Below are 20583 nucleotides of genomic sequence, written 5' to 3'. Positions count from 1 at the left end.
CCCCTTATATTCTCCCCAGTTACCTTGTTAGCTCAGTGATTGCCACTCAGGTGCTCACAGCCCCCCCGCCAGAAAGTGTATAATTGCGCTCAGCTGGGCCTGCAGCCTTCCCCAGGCTGCAGCACTGTCAGTGATCAGGGTGTCCTGTCATATGGATATTTAGCAAGAATATCAGCAATAAAGTTCCTGGCACCAGATAGTGCCTATGTGGCAATGCTCTGGAAATGTATCCTACACTTACTCATTTCTTTATAATCTGTTGTTTTTCTTGTGGGAATATGCGTACAGGAAATTCTTCCTAGGTCTTTGAGAAGCAAGTAAGGATGCACGAACCATCAGTGACTTTCTAATATGAGTAGTTATAATCTGCTTCCTCATCCAGACCTGTGGAAGTACCAGACCCAGTCACAGCAGAACATCGGCAAGATTTTGGGCTCCATGCATAGTTCATCACCAACACAACAAGGGCTCCCTCTATATTTCCATTCAGCAGAGGCTATTTTAAGTGTAGAGTAAATAAAGGTGAATTTCAAATTTCATTCAATTCAGCAATCTAGGAAAAGTATGTGATCACTCAAACTTTAATGAGAACTTGAATCAGGAGGATGCTACGCTAAATGTCCTAATATACTGTATAATCATTAAACTCCAAAAGGGATGACGGCATATTGCTAACAAAATATGTTGATGGCGCATACTCATACACTTTGAAGCTAAACTTTGACACATACAAACAAAAGTAAAATGATCGGAATTACTATATAAAGAGAGTGGATTTAAAACTTTATTGAAATCCATGTAAGTTAAAAATGTAGTAGAACTTGAATAAAAGAAGAGTTCTCTAGTGTGAAGGAGTTATTTCTCATGTTCTATCATTGTTGTTCCAGATGAAAGAGACGGTGTTTAATTAACTCTATGAAGAAACATAGTTTTTTTTATGACCGCACAGAGGTTATATTCACAGAGAATGTTGGGTGAAACTCTGATCAGTTTTAATGTAGTAAATTAATTAATTCCTTTTGAATTGAGAGGAAAATAAAGCACCCTGTTAGTTTTTGTTGTTTGTTCATTCGTGCTTATTTAACACGGTTATTTTTGAATGTCAAATGCATCCTTGTGAGATTTAAAAAATGGAATGCAAGCAAAAAGTTATAGTTGTTTTACAGTTTGTTGCATACCTGTGCTTTAGCTAAATATAATTCTTCTTTACTTTTCATTTCCACTCATGGCTTGGAAACTATTGTTAAACAAAAAATGCTAAGACATCAAAAAGATCTCAAGAACATGCCAGATAGGTCCCGCCCACCCCTCCCCTTTTTTTTATTTATTTATTTATTTATTTTTTTGAGTCCTACTGTAACAAAAAAGGCTACTGTGTTGATTCCCAGATACATTGCAGGTTAGGTATTACAGGGAGCTATGCAGAGCACTTGGCCCTAATGCACATTTTGGAATCAATGCTAGCATTCAAGGGAAACAACCTGCAGTAAGTCTTGCTGCTCCAGAGGAGGTGGGACTGTGAGAATGGGTGCAGTTGACAATAACCTTTTAATAGTGTTTCTTTTTAACAAACACTACATGAAGTTTCCGTGTAAGCGGCCAGAGTTCAAGCAGCAGTTACAGCCAATTCCAAATGAGGAAACCCTTTAATAAAAATCTATCGTTATTTACTAGGAAAGATGTTCATAATTTTCACGCAGAGGAAACATCTGCATGGTTGACTGCATTAATGTCTTTCTGCTTTGAAAAACTTCTACATACAAAGTTACATGCACAAGTATTTGGAGGATCAGTGTTAGAGTAAATACAGGGAGACAACTTTTAGCCCTGAAACAGTTATTAAGGAAAATTAAGGGGTAATTGGCTGATAGCACTTTTACTAATTTATTTAATTTATTATTTAATTTAATTTAGTTAATTTATTGGTCAATATGAGAGGACATAACACCACTGATAAGTTTATTTTTAAGTTGCATTTGTTTTCTTTTTGTGAGACTGTACGGAAACTTTTTAAAGCTGATCTAGAAACACTCGGGGGGGGGGGGGGAACCAACTTTAGAATGATGTGCTGAATCCCTGGAGTAAGAAGAGGGACATTCAGTATGTAATTTACTCTCCCTTGTTCACTCTATTAGTTCCCTGTATTAATCTGTTGCCAGGTGGAAAAACTACTATGGGTGTGGTGAGTCATAATACAAGCCTGTTACAATTTGTTTTAATAATTCAGCCCATAGGCACTGTTACCTAACATATTAAAATTGTTCAAATAATAAATGTACTGTAGCAAAATTACAAGAACTAGAAAGTTTGAGTTCAACATTTCCTATAATTCTTTGGAATGCTCTTTTGCATAAACAACCTAATAGGTGCAATTTCTATTTTAAATCACAAGATGGCAGCACATTTTTAATTTGCTCAATATTTTGCTAGCCTAAATGAGCTCAGTTCTGCAGCCTTCATATACTTGCATCTCTTGTTGAAGTCAATAGGCATTTGCTTGCAGAAGGACAGCAGGATTACAGCCTTTATTTGTTACCATAATGCATAGATAAAGACCCTTAGAATCCCTTTTTTACTCTAACCTATCAACTATTTTTAACCTGTAACATACAGAGTAAAGAGTCGGCGGGGAGTTGCTTTTGGGGTGTGTTTGTTTTTTATCAAAAGAAGATTTAAGTTGATTTAAAATGACATTTACCTTCAGTGCTGACGATCTTGAAAGTTCAGTGTACTATTTACTAAATGTAATAGAAAAATATATTTGACTGAAAGTCACATAACGTAGAAAAACAAAGTTTATGCATGCATCCCTAGCATATTGCATACGATTTCTTTTATATGTAAACTTACAGCTTGATCATAAAAATCCTTACTCAAGTGAGTACGTACCTTACATGAATACTTGTGTGAGGAAAAGTTTGCAGGCTTTTGCTTTTAGAGATTAGAAATAGAAAACACCTGTTAGATCATCTCTCCTCCAGTGCAGGATCCTTCCTCCAGTATTAAGTATTTGCAATACAAATTACTAGTTAGTTGCATGTTTCATAAAAAATGCCTTGCTCAACATTTTGATATATACTTATGGGAAAGCAGAACAACATCTTACCTCTGTTTTTCACTATTCTAAAAGGGTGACTGTGCCTGGGAGTCTGAAGAAAGTGCCTGGATATGTTTAGCATAGAATCTGATTTGCAAGAGTACATGATAGTTTATATGAGAATAAATATTTTAACCCCACTATTCTGGATCAATTCCAACATCAATGGTTATATCTTGCTTGCCAGAAATCTGCTATAGGTTCAATTGGCTAAGTTCCCTTAACTTTTACTGAGACTTAGGCTCCTAGAGATTTAGGCCCTTGTGAAAATTGTATCCTGGTCTTTATGTTGGCAAATTTTGTGATAGAAGAATTCGTATTTGTTGTATGTGGCTATGATAGGGTGACCAGACAGCAAGTGTGAAAAATCAGGACAGGAGGTGGAGGGTAATAGGAGCCTATATAAGACAAAGTCCCAAATATTGGGACTGTCCCTGTAAAATGGGACATCTGGTCACCCTAGGCTATGATGAGCAAAGCTACTATGTAACTGTCTTACTTTTCTGCCACAGAGTTGTCAATGAAGTTCTGATTGCAGACTCTTTATCACTAGTGATGATGTAAGGGGCAAATCACTTTGTGATTTTCCTCCCCACACCCTCATTTCAATTTGAGTTTGCAAACTATTGGTTAGAAGCAATCATATTTTGACTTCTGAGCTGAGAACATTTGCTCTGGATGTCAATAAGTGAGATCAGAGCTCCACTCACCAAGTCGTATTTATTATAGTTATTCCTTCAGTGGCTTCAAATGTATTTTAATGTAGTAATAAATTAATCACTATCTTAGTGCTTCAGTGCCACGTACCGAAGAAAGTGTCTGCTGACTAAGCACAATTATATGAGTACCAAGGGTTACCAAGCATGTATCGTACCAGAACACTGTAGTCATGTCATAGTGCTTAACATTCTTTAAAGTTCCCCAAACTTTCTGTGTCTCCTGGCTGGAAATTTGCTATTTACAGTACATTGGTGTTTTCCAAACTGGGGGATTAATGTGGGCAAAGGACTAGCTGGGAGCATGGGCCTCTTAGTTCTCCAGGTTCTCAGCCTTAATTTGAAAAAAGTCTGTCATGGGTACAAAGAAACCTTCAAACATAAAGCAAGTGCAACTGATGTAGCGATATCTCTCTGAGTTTGCAGTACCCATGAAAAATAGTTCTGAGCCCATTCATAGCAATGGGTGCTAATGATGGTACTTTATATGGCAACATTTTAAGCTATTTCAATTCTCATCAAAGCATGTAACAAGGCAGGGTAAGGGTCATCTGAAGATCTATGTCAGTGTTTTCCAAAGAGTTGTGTTTAGGAGGACGTGGAGGGAGGCACCAAAAAGACTAGCCATGAGAGGGCACATGGAGGATGTACAGTTAATATGAGTAGGCTTTTAACAATGCATGGTGAGGTTGCAGGAAGAGGAGGAGTGCAGTTGGTTTTATTTTGCTGAGGAGCAGCTCAGCATTCAAAAGTTAGGGAAACTTTACAATATCTTTGTAGTATCTTCAGTGTCTGTCATCACATAATACTATTGCAACAAATAAGTGGGCACATAGTAGTTCATGGTTATGCTTATCTGGAATGTCATGTAACCTGTGGAAACAGAACTTGGATCCTCTGGTTCTAAAAGCACAAGCATTTATCAATTGAGCTAAAGGAAAGTCTTTCGTAATTGCTTATAGTCTGGGGCGGAATCAGGTGCTTGAGATTCTGTGACACATCAGTTTCAGCAAATAATTTGTAACGAGAGCTGTTTTGTTTTTTTTTTAAATTGACAAAATATTTAATTTAAAATTGTAATTAAACAGTGTGATGCAAACTGGAAAAAAAAAGGCAGTTGAATTTTCTCTTTATACGACCCTTGATCCAAATGTTTTTATTCAAGTTGCTTGTGAAATTCATAAGCTGTGTACAATTCTTTTTCATAATTGCGGTGGTAACCTAAATGGAAGTGAAAATCAGCAGTGATGCTTTAAATTTGTGAGCAGACTGTTTACACTGACATATGACTCTAAAGGAAATTCAATTAAAATAAAGTTTAAAAAGACCACTTCAGGAGCTGGCCAGCACCAGCAAGTGAGACCACTTTGGCCCAGGATTCATGTTCATGGCATGTTTTGACTGAAATGTCAATTTTCATTATTTGTTTGTCTAATAAGACCATCGTTTTATGTAATTTGTCCAGCAGAAGTTTTTAATCTACTGTATGTTCTTATACAACTTCTCTTTCTTTACAGTTTCTCAACCACAGGCTGTACATAGCCACCTGGAGAAACCATCGGGTACAGCAATTCTCTGCAATAACTGCGGAAACCCATGCAAAGGGGAAGTTTTGAGAGTTCAGAACAAATATTTTCATATTAAGTGCTTTGTTTGTAAAGGTAAGTGTTTACTATTTATTGCTGTCTGCTGTTATATATTTTTTTTTACAGTAACGCCCTGGAGATTGTGGCCCCATTGTTTTGGAAACAGCACAGATCTATAGTACAAGCCAGTCCTCACATCAAAGAGTTTATGGTCCTAAGACCCTGATCCTGCAGCGAGTTCCAAGTGCAAGGGTTCACCCAGCTGGAGCTTTTTGCAAGATTGGAGCCTAAATAGGGACAAGATGGGAGAGGAACACAGCACGAGGGATGGAAGTCAAGGGTAACAACAAAGGAACACAAGATTCCATAGATTAGCTGTGTCCAGTTTGCAGGATAACTTTGTAGGCTTTAAGGGTCTGTTTTGTTTTAAACATATAAATGAACAAATTGATAATTAATCTTTAATAGGCCATTTGCCTAGCTATTGCTAGTCAGCAGTTTACTGCAACTTTATTTCCAAACACCATCCACAAGACAGATGCTCTATTTTTTAGGCTGTAAATTATAGAGGCCCCAAGTGAGATCTGAAACCCACTGTGGTAGGCAGTGTACAAACTCGTAGTAAAAGACCATCCCCCGGAAGAGCTGGCAGCCTTAGATTGGAATGGGAAATTGAAGCACAGAGAGATGAAGTGAATTGCTAAAGGTCACATACCTGGTTAAAGGCACAACTATGCTTAGAACTCAGGTCTCCTAACTCCTAGACCAGTTCTTTATCCGCTGGGCCATGTGTGCAGTTTGTTTAATTTTTAATTCTGCTCAAAATATAGTTGAGCACATTTCAAGGGCACATCAAATGAGTTTCTCCTTCATATTGTTCCCTCGGTCAAGTACAATTACATCTTTATTAATCCTGCGGAACAAAGCTCACAGCACGTGATATTCAATACCTGGATGAATCTTTAATGAATTAGGTATAGTGACAGTATTAGATACTATAATGTGACTTAATACAGTTTGATGCTATATCATTTTGTGGAAAAATTATACAGGAAGACAAATAAGCAATAATACAGTGTTCTAAATGGAACAAATATTTTAGTTACATCCACAGAGCTAGCGGAATAAAGGTCATAACTTAAAGTATTTAAAGTGGACTAAAATCAGTACATATTTTTCAGATGCAAGACGAAGTGGGTATTCACCCACAAAAACTTATGCTCCAATACTTCTGTTAGTCTATAACAGGGGTCGGCAACCTTTCAGAAGTGGTGTACCGAGTCTTCATTTATTCAGTCTAATTTAAGGTTTCGCGTGCCAGTAATACATTTTAATGTTTTTAAAAGACCTCTTTCTATAAGTCTATAATATATAACTAAACTATTGTTGTATGTAAAGTAAATAAGGTTTTTTAAATGTTTAAGAAGCTTCATTTAACATTAAATTAAAATGCAGAGTCCCCGGACCAATGGCCAGGACCCAGGCAGTGTGAGTGCCACTGAAAATCAGCTCGCGTGCCGCCTTCGGCACACATGCCATAGGTTGCCTACCCCTGGTCTATAAGGTGCCATAGGACTCTTTCTCAACTAACAGACATTGCTGCTGAATTCTAACTCCTTTATAGTTGAAATGAATTGATTAGAGAACAGAAAACAAAATTCAAGAATTTTTCCAAAGACAGCTTTTTAATTTAGATCTATTCCAAGTTAAGCCTGCTAAAGGGGCCTTCTTCCCCAAACATGGGCCCAACCATACTCCCATTGAAATAAGCAGAAGTTCTGCCATTGCTTTCAGTGGAAGTAGGGTCAGTCCTCTGATCTCTTCTTTTATCACTTTCCAGACTGGTTTGTAATTTTATGTCTTTTCAGGAGTCTTCAGTTAGGTGCTTATACTGTGTGTATCCCAAACATCTATTTTATGGAATGGATTTTGAATTCATATACACTAGAACGTGGGTGGTAAAATCATCATGTCAACTCAATACAACCTCCAGAAAAATCTCTCATACTTTGAGGGATGAAGTTGATGTTTTCTCTTTAGCATCCTACAAAAGTATATTGATGACACTGGGGATACCTGCAGAGTTCCAGTCAGTAAAAGAAATTGTGTTTTGGCTAGATCGGGAATTTTTCCTATTTTGTTTTCTTTTTCCTATTTTAAACAATCCGTTAAGTTTTATTCAATAATAGTAATGTGCCGTGGAATGTTCTTCTGACAAATGGAAAATTGTATTCACAAATGAAATTTTATACATTAAAATCTTAGGAAGAGAGGAGGAATGTCTCATATGAGGCCAGATGAAGCACACTATATTTTACCCTGATACATATTTGGAGCCCATGACAGGAAAAAAAAATCCAAAAAAGAAGAAAATAATCTTTTTAATACATTATCCCTAGTGACTAAAAGAAATGAGACCTAAGCCTACTCACATCATCTGTTTCCTCTAGGGAACTTGTCATGAATTCCCTGATTCCGAGCATCTGGGCTGAACCCAAAATGAATAATTGCCAAAACCACCCTAAACTAGCAGTCTTCTTTGTGGACAGACCTTCAGCATAACACCAGTGAAGTCAATGGAGCTATGACAGTTTACTCCAGCTGATAATCACTCCCTTGGTGTTTAGACCCTTCAAATACTTGTAGACATTTATCATATTTTACCTTAGTCATCATTTTGCCAAGCTTATACCTATTTAGGTCTTTTAATCTTTCCTCATAAATCAAATCTCATGTTCATTTTGTTGCTTGTTTGTGAACTCCTTCTAATCCATTGACATCTTTCTGGTGTCCAGTTTTTCAGGACTGTAGACAGTATTTGAATGCAGACTACCACTTCAGTGTGGGATGGAAGGTAAAGGAACCATTGGCTATAGGTAGCACAGGCTAAATAAATAAATAAATAAAATGTACACAGGTTGTTAGGCCAACTTTATTGTGTGGTCCTTTTTTAATAGCATGATAAACTTAGTGGATGAAGGGAACACAAAAGACGTGTTAGGATTTAATAAAGCATCTGATAACATTACTCACAAACTCATACCTTTAAAGCTTTGGACACGAACATGAAGATTATAAACTAGCTAAAAGCCCATGAACAAAGGGTATAACTGAATCTGTACTGAGTGTAGGGGAGGTGTGCAATGAGGTACAGCATGGTCTTATCCAAGTACTTTTTTTTAATGGCAGATGATCTTACACTGGGAGGAGTAACGGTTACTTGTGAGCACATAAGTGATATATAGAACCAATTTATTTGAGAGAGCATTAGTTGTGGGAAGGGGAGTGGAGTGGAATGGAGTATATTCTGCTGCCTGGCTTACTAGCTATCAAAACAATTGAATATATTATCATATTGCTACATGGTTATCCCTATGTGGATTGTGAGTTTCATGAATTATCCAGCTGCCAACAGCTTGCTTATAGATATCTTTTATTTGAAATGACATATATAAATATATAAAAATAATGAAACTGGCACCAAAGGTTAAAATCCCACCCTATCTCTGTCAGGTTCCCCAGATAAAGCTCCACTATGTTCCAAAACAAAGAGAAATGTCAAAAAGAGGGTTGAAAAGCTAATACATCAGTTAATGATTGCTCCGAGTTATAACTGTGAGGAAACAGATCCAGGTTAAAGGTAATGATAACAATGCTATGAATGCTAGGAACTCTCCAATAAAATCAGTGAGGTCCGTAATATGTTCCAGACTGATGTACTGAAGATGCAGAAGCATCGTTTGTAGACCAAGTAAAAAATCTAATTTCTGCAACTCATCCTATCAGTCTGGAACTACAGGACATCAGTCTGGGTGTCCCTTGCATTGGGCCCCGTTCCTAAATCTTTACTCTGTCTTTACTCAGACAGAGCTCCCATTCAAGTCAGTTTTAATAAAAGTGTAATAACAGGATTTAAACTTTGTGCCATTGAAATATAAGGCAATGCTCTTTTCTTTAGGCTCTAAATCCTTTGGTTAACAGCTATGAGAATGCTGTTTTATTTTTTTTCATTAAAGCAGTAGAAAAATATGAAAGAGAACGACAAAACATGATAAAATATTGACTATTAGGGCTATACAATTCAAACTAAATCCATTTTCTAGTTCACTTCTAGGGCATCTGTCACAATAGCTTTTCATACGGTACGTGATGATAGAGAAATTCTGGTCCTCTAGGCCAACCACAGGACAGATTGTGAGTTCTAACACTTAGATTTCACCAGCTAATTGTACCAGGTGCAAACTCCTCAAGCACTTTAACAGCCTTAACACGGAGTCACAGACAGTCCCCTTGGGTACTCCAGTCTGTCTTGCCACCCAAGTGAGTGATGTTGTAGATGGTCCCTTACACCAAGAATCACAGCAATATTCAGCAAAGAGTTCTGTGGCACCTTATAGACTAACAAGCGTATCGGAGCATGAGCTTTCGTGGGTGAATACCCACTTCGTCGGATGCATGCAATATTCAGGTTACTCCTAATCCCAAAGGACCAGTCAATTACCCGAGGTCAGTTGCACTTCAGGTCTCACACCAAAGACAATTCTTGTAGCCAATCCTATGGTAAACTATATGAAGATTTATTAAATAGGAAAAGGAAATTAGAGAGTTATTTACAAAGTTAAAGCAAGCAAACACAGATACGCGAATGAGTTACAGTCTTAGGTTTTCAAAAGTCTATAGGCTTCTATAATCATCAAGTTCTATTTGTCCTTTAGGGCTAACCCAGGCAAAGCTGCTGGGGATCTCTTGTTTATGCCTAGAAACAGCTTGCTGACCCAGCATCTCTAAGCAGCATAGAGATACCTAGTTGCATTTGTTCAACGTTTTTATCCCTCTCCTGCTATGTGATGTGAGGTGCAAACTCATCTGATGGGATGACTTGCATGACTCCTCTTCACAGGGAGCAAAGCAGAACAACAATAAGTTTTTAGTCCTTTTGTTGAGGATTCCTCCATCCAGATGTGGGGAGTTTCCAATTGTAAGAACTACTCATAGCCTTTCCAGTATTGATGGGTCTCCTCCTTCAGAAGGGGCATAACAATTAATTAATATCCCTCTTCAGTATGGCGAGTCACAGAGGCTCACAATACAACCGTTCAAATATTACATTACAACATGGAACACAGATATTACAAGTAAGATTAAAGCATGCAGCATCTCACAAGTATTCAAATGAATCTAAACACTAAATTCTTCCTTATAATTCTAATGCCTGTTTTATCAATATCAACCCACAAGTGAGCCAGACAGATTACAGCTATGTATCTGTTAGTGTCTAGTTGAGATACAGGGACTTTGACATGAGCTGGCACTTGGCCTGCTAGTGTCACGGTGTCATTACATTACCCTGGACAACTAAAGTTTGATCCCATATAGATAATAAAGATAGAGATCATCTTTATTTTGGCTCAAGTTATTCTTGAGGCTCTCAGTGTTTATGGTATGATATCTTTCTAACACGTACAGCATAACACTGAACTGCATGGAGCGTTACTATTTAGGAAATAGTTCAGGAGCATATACAAGCCCAGTGTATCTGAGGTGCACAGATAATTTGGTGGTGACTGGCATAGATTTGACTATAAATTAAAAAATTTTAAAAAACAGAGGGCGTGACTCTTCATGCTTTAAATGATCACCTCTAGCATGCTGTGGCAGGAACAAATTCACACAACTTCCACGAATGCTGCTCTGCAAACCTACAGTGGCCTTGTGTGGAGTCCTGCAGTTTCCCTACAAAATAAATATGGCCCTGCAAAACCCTACTATAAAGTTATACAGATGTGAGTGGAATGTGCTGTGCATGGTTTCTCTGTCCTTAGCCAGGTTACAGTCAAAGACAAGGCAGTGAACTTGCAACCTGAACCTCAGGTGTAGAAAAACAAGGCCTGCTATACAGGATCAGCTTTACCATATATCCACCCATCTTTTCTTTAGGTCTTGCTACTCAATCTTTAATCAAAACCCATTGGACCCTGGATTGCTGTAGTGCTGTATGTGTCTTGGAAACAGTAGCTCTGCTCCTCCATGGTGAAATAGTCCGCTTTTTAGTGTAGGCACCCTGCTAGGTATTTAACCTTGCATATTGGGTTTAATTGATCATAGTGGGTCAGATCCTCAACTTGTGTAAATTGGTGTAGCTCTGTAAGCCAATGTGCCTGTTTCACATTTGCACTAATGCAGGGGTTCTCAAACTGGGGGTCGGGACCCCTCAGGGGGTTGTGAGGTTATTATCTGGGGAGTCGCAAGCTGTCAGCCTCGACCCCAAACCCCACTTTGCCTCCAGCATTTATAATGGTGTTAAATGTATAAAAAAGTGTTTTTAATTTATTAGGGGGGGTCGCACTTAGAGGCTTGCTACTTGAAAGGGGTCACCAGTACAAAAGTTTGAGAACCACTGAACTAATGACTCCTTTATACAACTGTGGCAGTGAAGAGGGGGTCTTGGGGTGGGTATTCATTACAGCTTCACCCATGTTAAAGCCCCTTTTACGTGACTGGAGTGATGGAAAGCACCCTTAGTGTAAATGAGAATTGGAGCCAATAATTTTAACTGCATTGGATTCAGATGAGAAGATGGGCAGAGCTAGGACAGAGAGTATTCACTAGAGAAGGAAAAAATTAGAAGGTATCTGTAACTTGGTAACAGGGAGTGGTTTGTTTATGACATCAAACCCATCTGCTGGGCTATAAATAAGCATGTTTAAAGCTCCCATGTGTAATCCGAGGGATTTGCATTTGAACATAGTGTAAAACCAAAGGGTCTCAGGTTGCAGGAGAGGAGCCATCTACAGAAAACTTGAAAGTAAGATTAGAGCCCAAAACAAAGTTAACAAAGCAGGTGTGGTTCATTACCTTGCATTCAGACAATACCAGCAGTGTGTTCATCACTGGCTAAGTCCTTCAGGGCCCTGTAGGGCCCTGAACATGGTAAATAGATATGCCAGGAATAAGTGAGCAATGGACATGGCACTCTCACAATCTGTCTTGAAGAGTTTAGTGGCCTGACCATTCTGTCACACCAGATTTACAGTGGTGTGACTCTGTTCATTGATTTCATTGGAGTCATGCCAGCGTAAAACTGATGTAATCCAGTGGTCAATCTGATCCTGTGTTGGGCTTTTCAGACCATAGCTTTTTAAAAAATTCTATAATGTGTATCAGGCTGAAAGCTTATTTATTCCTCTGATTTGCCTTGTTTCTTACCTACCTCCACCTCCTCTGGCTTAGGTTTTTTTACTAGTGCACAAGTAATTGTTGATGATGATCAGGTACAGCCTCCAGTATAGAGCCCAGCAAATTCTAGTCATTACTCAAATAATATCACAAAACTTCTGATCTGCCAAGCACTTGGTATGCTTAACTTTTAGCACATAAATAGTCCAATTCAAATCCGATTGAAAGTTAAACACATGCTTCAGAGGTTTGCTGGATTGGGACAATGGACTATGTGTAAAACTTTCATAGGTAAATACATAAGAAAATAAGAATGGCCATATTAGGTCAGACCAATGGTCTATCTAGCCCAGTATCCTGTCTTCTCACAGTGGCCAATGCCAGATGCTTCAGAGGAAGTGAACAAAACAGGGCAATTTATCGAGTGATCTGTCCCCTGTCATCCAGTCCCAGCTTCTAGCTGTCCGAGGTTTAGGAACATCCAGAGCAAGGGGTTATGTCCAGGACCATCTTGGCTGATAGCCATTGATGGACCTATACTCCATGACTTATTTAATACTTTTTTAAATCAGCTATACTTTTAGCCTTTAACATCCCCTGGCAATGAGTTCTGCAGGTTGACTGTGCATTGTCTGAAGAAGTGCTTCCTTGTGTTTGTTTTAAATCTACTGCCTATTAATTTCACTGAGTGACTCCTAGCTCTTGTGTTATATGAAGGGGTAAATGACACTTTTTCTCCACACCATTCATTATTTTATAGTCCTTTATCATATCCCCTCTCAGTAATCTTTTCCAAGCTGAACAGTCCCAGTCTTTTTAGTCTCTCCCCATACAGAAGCTGTTCCATAACCCTAATCACTTTTGTTGCCCTTCTCTGTACTTTTTCCAGTTCTGATGTATCTTTTTTTGAGATGGGGCAACCAGAACCGCAGACAGTATTCAAGGGCATACCGTGGATTTATATAGTGGCATTATGATATTTTCTGTCTTATTATCTATCCCTTACCTAATGCTTCGTAACATTCTGTTAGCGTTTTGACTGCTGGCACTTTGAGCAGATAGTTTTTTGAAAACATCCACAATGATTCCGAGATCTCTTTCTTGAGCGGTAACAGCTAATTTAGACCCCATAATTTTGTATGTATAGTTGGGATTATGTTTTGCATTTATCAGAATTGAATTTCATCTGCCATTTTGTTGCCCAGTCACCCAATTTTGTGAGATCCCTTTGTAACTCTTCCCAGTCAGCTTCGGACTTAACTGTCTTGAGTAACTTTGTACTATCTGCAGAGTTTGCAATCTTGTTGTTTATTTCTTTTTTTCAGATTATTTATGAATTTGTTGAACAGCACCGGTCCCAGTACAGATCCTTGGGGGATCTCACTATTCACTTCTCTCCATTGTGAAAAGTGATGATTTGTTCCTGTCCTATGTTTCCTGTCTTTTAACCATGTTACTGATCCATGAAAGGCCCTTCCCTCTTATCCCAGGTCTCCTTACTTTCCCTGAGAGCCTTTGGTGAGGGACCTTATCAAAAAGCATTCTGAAAGTCCAAGTACACTATATTCACTGGATCACTCTTGTCCACATGTTTGTGACCTCCTCAAAAATACTAACAGATTGGTGAGGCATGAATTCCCTTTACAAAAGCTGTGTTGACTCTTCCCCAACATATCATGTTTATCTATGTGTCTGTTCATTCTATTCCTTACTATAGTTTCAAGCAATTTGCCCAATACTAAAGTTAGGCTTACTGGCTTGTAAATGCCAGGATTGTGTCTGGAGCCTTTTCAAAAAATCACCATCACATTAGCTATCCTCCAGTTATCTGGAATGGAGGCTGATTTAATCGATAGGTTGCATACCACAGTTAGTCGTTCTGCAATTTCATATCTGAATTCCTTGCGAATGGTGAATACCATCAGGCATGGGTGGTAGGCATCAAAGTCAGGGGAAGGCTCAGCCTGCCCAAACTGCCTGAGTGGCCCCGCCCACACTCCACCCCCAGACTCCCTCTTGCTTCTTGCCATGGTTCTTCTTTCCCATGTGGCCGAGCCCTGGGCCAGGGGCACCAGAACAGGGGGAGGGACCAAGGGGACACTTTTTGAAAGTGAAGAGGCCTGACCTGTCCACTTTTTTCCAGGGTGGACCACACTCATTTCCTCTCCTCTTCCCCCTGAGACCCCACCACCCACCCATGTCCGCCAGCCCATGTCGCCACTCCCTGCGTTCCCCGGCCACCTAGGGCAGGAGGAGGGTCTGTGACTCCACGCCAGCTCCCCATAGCTGCCCGTGTGGCTCCCCCTGACCTGGCTCTGGCCGGGGATTGGGGGGAGGGACTCGGAGCCACAGCCCAGCCATGGTAAGAGCCGTGCACGGGCAGCTGTGAGGAGCTGCGGAGTTGTAGGGACATGGGCCGGGGGCTGCTCTGGCCCCCCACGTCACGGGAAAGGGAGGGTCCACCATGGCTCCCCACAGCTGCTGGCCTAGCTCTTTTCATGGCTGGGCGGTGGTTCTGAAGCGCCCCCTCCCCGGCCGGAGCCAGGTCAGGAGAGCTGCACAGGCAGCTGTGAGGAGCCTGGGTCCCTCCATCTGCCCTGGGTGAAGGGCTTGATACACGGGCAGGGGGCTACCTTTGCCTCCCTGGCTCCCCCCCCCAACTTTTGGGAGGGTTCTGGTGCCCTTCCCCTGGGGCTAGTCGGGGCTAGCCTGTAGCCAGGAACGCAGGGCGACTGGAGCCGGTGCTTGTGCCGGCCACTCACCAGGTGCACTGTCTACCCACCCAGCGCGCCGGGGCGCACTGTCTACCCGCCCACTGGGCGCTCTGGGGCTAGAGGAGGGCTCTGGGCTCTGGCGGAGGAAGAGGGGCGGGAAGTGTGGGGCCCCGGGTAGAAGGGGCAGGCCAGCCGGGGCCTAGCCTCTCCAAGCCTGCTTGTCACCCACCACCCATGCCATCAGGTTCTGGTGATTATATTACTGTTTAATTTATCAGTTTGTTACAAAGCCTCTACTATTGGCACCTCAGCCTGGGACACTTCCTCTGACCTGTCACCTAAGAAGAATGGCTCAGATGTGAGAATCTCCCTCCTATCCTCTGCAGTGAAGATCAATGCAAAGAATTAATTTAGCTTCTCTGCAACAGCCTTATCTTCCCTGATTGCTCCTTTAGCATCTCAATTGTCCAATGGCCCCACTGATTATTCAGCCCAAGTGCTTGAGGGCCAGATGTTTAAAGGTAGCTATTTTCCTAAAGATGCAGGTAGGTGGCTAGTGCGGTCTTCAAGAGCATCTAACCTTGTTTTCAAGGGAAGTTAGGTGCAAGCCTATGTAGGAGCTCTTGAAAATCCCAATAGCTACCTAGCTGCATCTTTAGGTGTCTAAATCCCTTTGCAGATCTGGCCTTTAGTCCCTGAGGGTAGTTCTACACTGGAAAAAAATACCCACAGTCATTTCAAAATGGAAAGCCCAAGCTTGTTTTTTGAGCTGGTTGGTTTGTGTAAAAAAAAAAAAAAAAAGGCTTTGATGAGAAATGTTGCTGTGTTTTGACTAGCATTCGGAGTGGTTGACATTTTTTTGAAAATACATATTCATATTTTGACCAGCTCTTATAGGTTTCCTATTTGAGATCATTTTATCTGAAGTTAAAAGATCCTGTGGTACCATGGAAGTTTTACTAGAGTTGGAGCTGAAGTACTGTGTATAACTAGCTCATAAATGACAAGAGACCAGAATTAATGTTTCCATTCATTAGGAGGTAAAGAATCTTCATGTGGCTTATAATATATTCATTAGAGAACCCCCCTGGTCATGAAATTATTTTTAATTTTTCTGCTAAGTTTATCGTGTTCTCTAATTAGTCTCTGCTGTTGTTTGAGGGCATAAAGAACATTCTGCAACTTCTCAGATGTCTTGATCAAATATCCCTCATCATCCCATAGCCATTCTAGCCGTCATTTTGTTGAATGGCATACCCTTCACCTAGAGTCTGCTGGATTGAATTTTAAGAACACCTGCTTCATGAATTTGTGTGATTAATAAAATGCAATGAGGAGGGTGGGAGTTTCAGTATAATTATATGTGGGAAAAGAATATCTGACTGAAGGCAGAATCCAAACATTTTATTCTTTTAAATTTACAAATGGATTAGTTTCATTTTATGAGGTAAAGTTTCTGTTTTGATAGGGCTTTTTTTTGTAATTTCCTTAGTTTCATGTTAGATGTGCATCAAAAGGTGTATAGCAAAACTACAGGTGCTTAATGTAGTCTTCTAAACTTCTACACATTTCATAAAATGAGAAGCATACACATTCCCCCCTAATCTTTCACTCTCTAGCTTTTAGCTTCTGTTACATCTTAGTCCATGAAAGAGGTTTGAACCTTCATTATAGTAAATTAAACATATATAGAACAGCAGGTGGGATTTTCAAAAGAACTCAGAGTTGGGCCAGCTCTTCTCCCATTGGAGTCATTGGTGTAAAACTCACTGACTTTGTGGGAAGTAGTTAGGATAGTGGTGAGTTCTTTTGAATATGACACCCAGTATTGCTAAGTAATGATAACAGTTGGATGGAAATGCACAAATTCAAAGACATTAAAAGCTATTGCCGAACTAAGATAAGCTTTAAATACACAGGGCCAAACTTAGCCCTCAGTTAGATGTGTGCAATCCCACTAAAATTAGGTCTCTTGGTTCAGTTGAATCGTTCAAGTTCTGCTTTTGAGAGTCAGATTTTCCCATCAGCTAAGACCACTTTAGATTCTGTTGAATGCTTGTGAGTTGCTGCATACTTTAATCTTACTTGTCATATCTGTTCCATGTTGTACTGTAACATCTGAGCGGTTGTATTGTGATCCTCTGTGATTGTGTGAATTGCCATACTGAAGAGGGATATTAATTAGTGTGAAGAGCTGCTCTTCTACAGAAATCATTACACCGCTTCCGAAGGAGGAGACCCATCGATGCCAGAGATAGACAATGGAGAATTCTGCTTCTATACAGCTTAACACTCTGCCTACATCAGGTTCCTCCTATCCCTGTATCTTGGGGCAGGGTGTGATTGGGTCTGAGGGGAAGGGGTATGATGGAGTGAAGAAAGAAGGCTATGAGAGAACTGCTCAACAAAAGCCACCACCTTCTCAGTAGATCCACTATTTGCAACTGTTTTCTGTGAATCATTGGCACAATGGACCATCTGTCATGTCAGTGTATAATTAGAGCGAGTCTTTAGTTTGCAGATCTTTTACTATGTTGTAACTGGGCACATGAAACTTCTTTCATGAAAAATTAAAACAAAGCCATTAAATGTTTTCCAAAAAGCCAATCTGTGGAATGATATATGACTGCAATATTTCTTTTTAAAGGCCAAAACTATCATTGGATGACAGAACTGTAAAATTCAGCACCTGGACATACAACACTTCGCTTTTAAATTCTTTTTAGCTCCTTTGTAAATTTGGCTATTTTTGCCATTTTTTTTGTTTCGGTTTTAAAGCAATAACTCAATTCTGAATGGAGGCCAAATTTTGATATTTTTTCCCCAGTGGGTTGTTGCAGCAACCTAGAATAGCCAGCGTGCCTGTGCTCTGACTAGACTCTCTCCCAGCTTCCCTTCCAATAAACCCAATGTGCTGCATGGGAGGGGCTTGTGTAGGGTTATAAGACTGTCCTTGAGCCACTGGGAAATCCCCTTTGTTCTGGGGGAAATCCCCAGTGGAGAGAGTGCCTGGTTTGCAGTGCCCTGCAATGGAGCCTGCCTACAAGGTATACAGGAAACCCTCAAATCAGCCCTCGTTTCACACTAGGGCATCTGAGTCTTAGACTCTTTGTGAATTTCACAAGACCTTCCTCAATCTCTAAAATAAGGTACTGAAGGAAGAGTGTATGGAGCCCAGCCTACTGTAGTTTCTCAATCTGAAAAGCCTGGTTCCAGAAGTGTTGCTTTCAGGGCAGCCTGGTGAATGCTCTGGAAACATCTGATGACCATGTGCAAGAACCAAGTTGAAGCAGCCAAAAAATGACACCAAGATTCAGAACAAAGTCATTTAAAACAATTCAGGTATTAAGAAAATGAACATTTCTATTTGCTGATGGACTCTTAGGGCAGGTCTACACTAAGGGCGGGGGTCGAACTAGGGTACGCAAGTTCAGCTACGTGAATAGCGTGCGCTGAAAAAAAGTCTAGTTTTTTATTTATTATCGATCGGCGCGCGGGGGAGGAGCGGCGGCTCGCGGCGACTCTCGCCCGCCCTTTTGCAGTGGTGGAGTACCGGAGTCGACTGGAGCGCGCGGGGGGTTTAACTACTCGTTAGATAGATTAGACGTAGTTGAATCGAACTCAAAACTCACCTCACGCGGACCGGCAGGTAAGTGTAGACTAGCCCTTAGTAACAGCAATACCATTGTCATGGCTATAAAACTAGTATGTGATGACCACAGCTGGTACACATTTTTCATCAACATTTTGTTTGTTTTTGACAAAAATGTTTTTTCAAATAACTCCAAATTTTCATGAAAAAATGTCTGTTTTCACTGAAACATGTCCTGGGGGTTGACATTTAAAAACAGACCTTAGCTCAAGTTTTGAAAACTATTATTGTACCTGTAAGTAACCAGCATTATAATAGAAATACTCAATGAGAACATAGCTGAAGAGTTGATCAAATCACAGAAAAGGAAGAAATATATAGACCACAAGTGACCAATCAATTTGTTCCAGAGCTAATTGATTCAGAACAAACTGTGCACTATGTAAACTAAAAATGTGCATATTTTAGCAGACACTTTCTCTTTGCTAGGGTATTGCATAGAAACTAGTAAAGCTGACAGGAAATAAATAGTTTTTTCCCATCCCTAAAACAGTAATTATTAGAATGAAGGACTTGAAATTTTATAAATTCTCAGGGAGCAATTATTTTTTCAAAGCTGTTCTGGGTTTCCTTAATATTTTAATGTTTAATAATTTATGCCGTTATGGAGGAAAAATAATTACTTATCTTAATTAAAGACAAGATTTTTATTTTATTGTTAAATATTTGTTCTCTTTAAATAAGCAGAATTTGAGATTATTTTGTATAGATTATATTTTGTTCTTCTAAGGAATTGAAAAGGAGTTTCTTTCCTCACTGCACCTAACTCTTCCCTCTCTGAAGCAGCACTAACTCCTGCTGAGTTTTTTCCATTTCTCATATGGTACAGCTAGAGTGGATGGGTAGATGGAGTGGGGACTCAACCAAGCAACAAAGAGATGGGAAGAGGGTCAGCAAAGCCTTCTGTCCAGATGTTCTGGGGAATTAACTCTTTCCTTCCCCAGAGTTTGGGAGTCACTCACTACTGCCTGCTCCTCCCAGTGCTCTTTGCACTGGAAGGTAGGTCTACATTCAGGGCCGGCTCTAGACCCCAGCGCGTCAAGCGCGCGCTTGGGGCGGCATGCCGCGGGGGGCGCTCTGCCTGTCGCCGGGAGAGCGGCAGGTGGCTCCGGTGGACCTCCTGCAGACGTGCCTGCGGAGGGTCCGCTGGTCCCGCGGCTCCAGTGGACCTCCCGCAGGCATGGCTGCGGATGCTCCACCGGAGCCGCGGGACCAGCGGACCCTCCGCAGGCACGTCTGCAGGAGGTCCACCGGAGCCGCGGGACCAGCGACCGCCAGCACGCCCCCCGCGGCGTGCCGCCGTGCTTGGGGCGGCGGAATTGCTAGAGCCGCCCCTGTCTACATTGCAATTAAAAACCTATGGTTGGCCTGTGCCAGCTGACTCAGGCTCACAGGGCTCCGCAAAATGAGAGGGTTCCAGAGCTCGGGCTGCAGCCCAAGCCAGAATGTCTACACTGCAGTTAAACGGCCCTGCATCCTAAGACCCATTAGCCTGTCAGTGTAGAAATCCCCTAAGAGGACGATTGCCTTAAGACTCCAACGTGTTTCCTGACTGTTTCCCCTCACCTCACACTGGTTGTGGGTTTCTCTTTGAGGCGGAATATTTTAATCCTTAATCCAAAGGCCCACCGCTGCAGTCCCT

General features: G+C 40.7%; 1 protein-coding gene across 11 annotated transcripts in view; it reads left to right on the top strand.

The window, feature by feature from the left end:
* ABLIM2 (actin binding LIM protein family member 2) overlaps nucleotides 1-20583 on the top strand; it is a 211972-nt gene that overhangs the window by 54389 nt on the left and 137000 nt on the right. For all 11 annotated transcript variants that reach the window (XM_039540941.1, XM_039540943.1, XM_039540944.1 and 8 more), the window contains exon 2: nucleotides 5331-5474. In XM_039540941.1, the coding sequence (XP_039396875.1) occupies nucleotides 5331-5474 (144 nt within the window). The remainder of the gene's footprint in view (nucleotides 1-5330; nucleotides 5475-20583) is intronic.

The sequence above is a fragment of the Mauremys reevesii genome, linkage group 5 (assembly GCF_016161935.1).
Source record: "Mauremys reevesii isolate NIE-2019 linkage group 5, ASM1616193v1, whole genome shotgun sequence".
Classification (NCBI taxonomy): Eukaryota; Metazoa; Chordata; order Testudines; family Geoemydidae; genus Mauremys; species Mauremys reevesii.
Note: the sequence above shows the minus strand (reverse complement) of the source record. Positions and strands in the feature narration are given on the sequence as shown.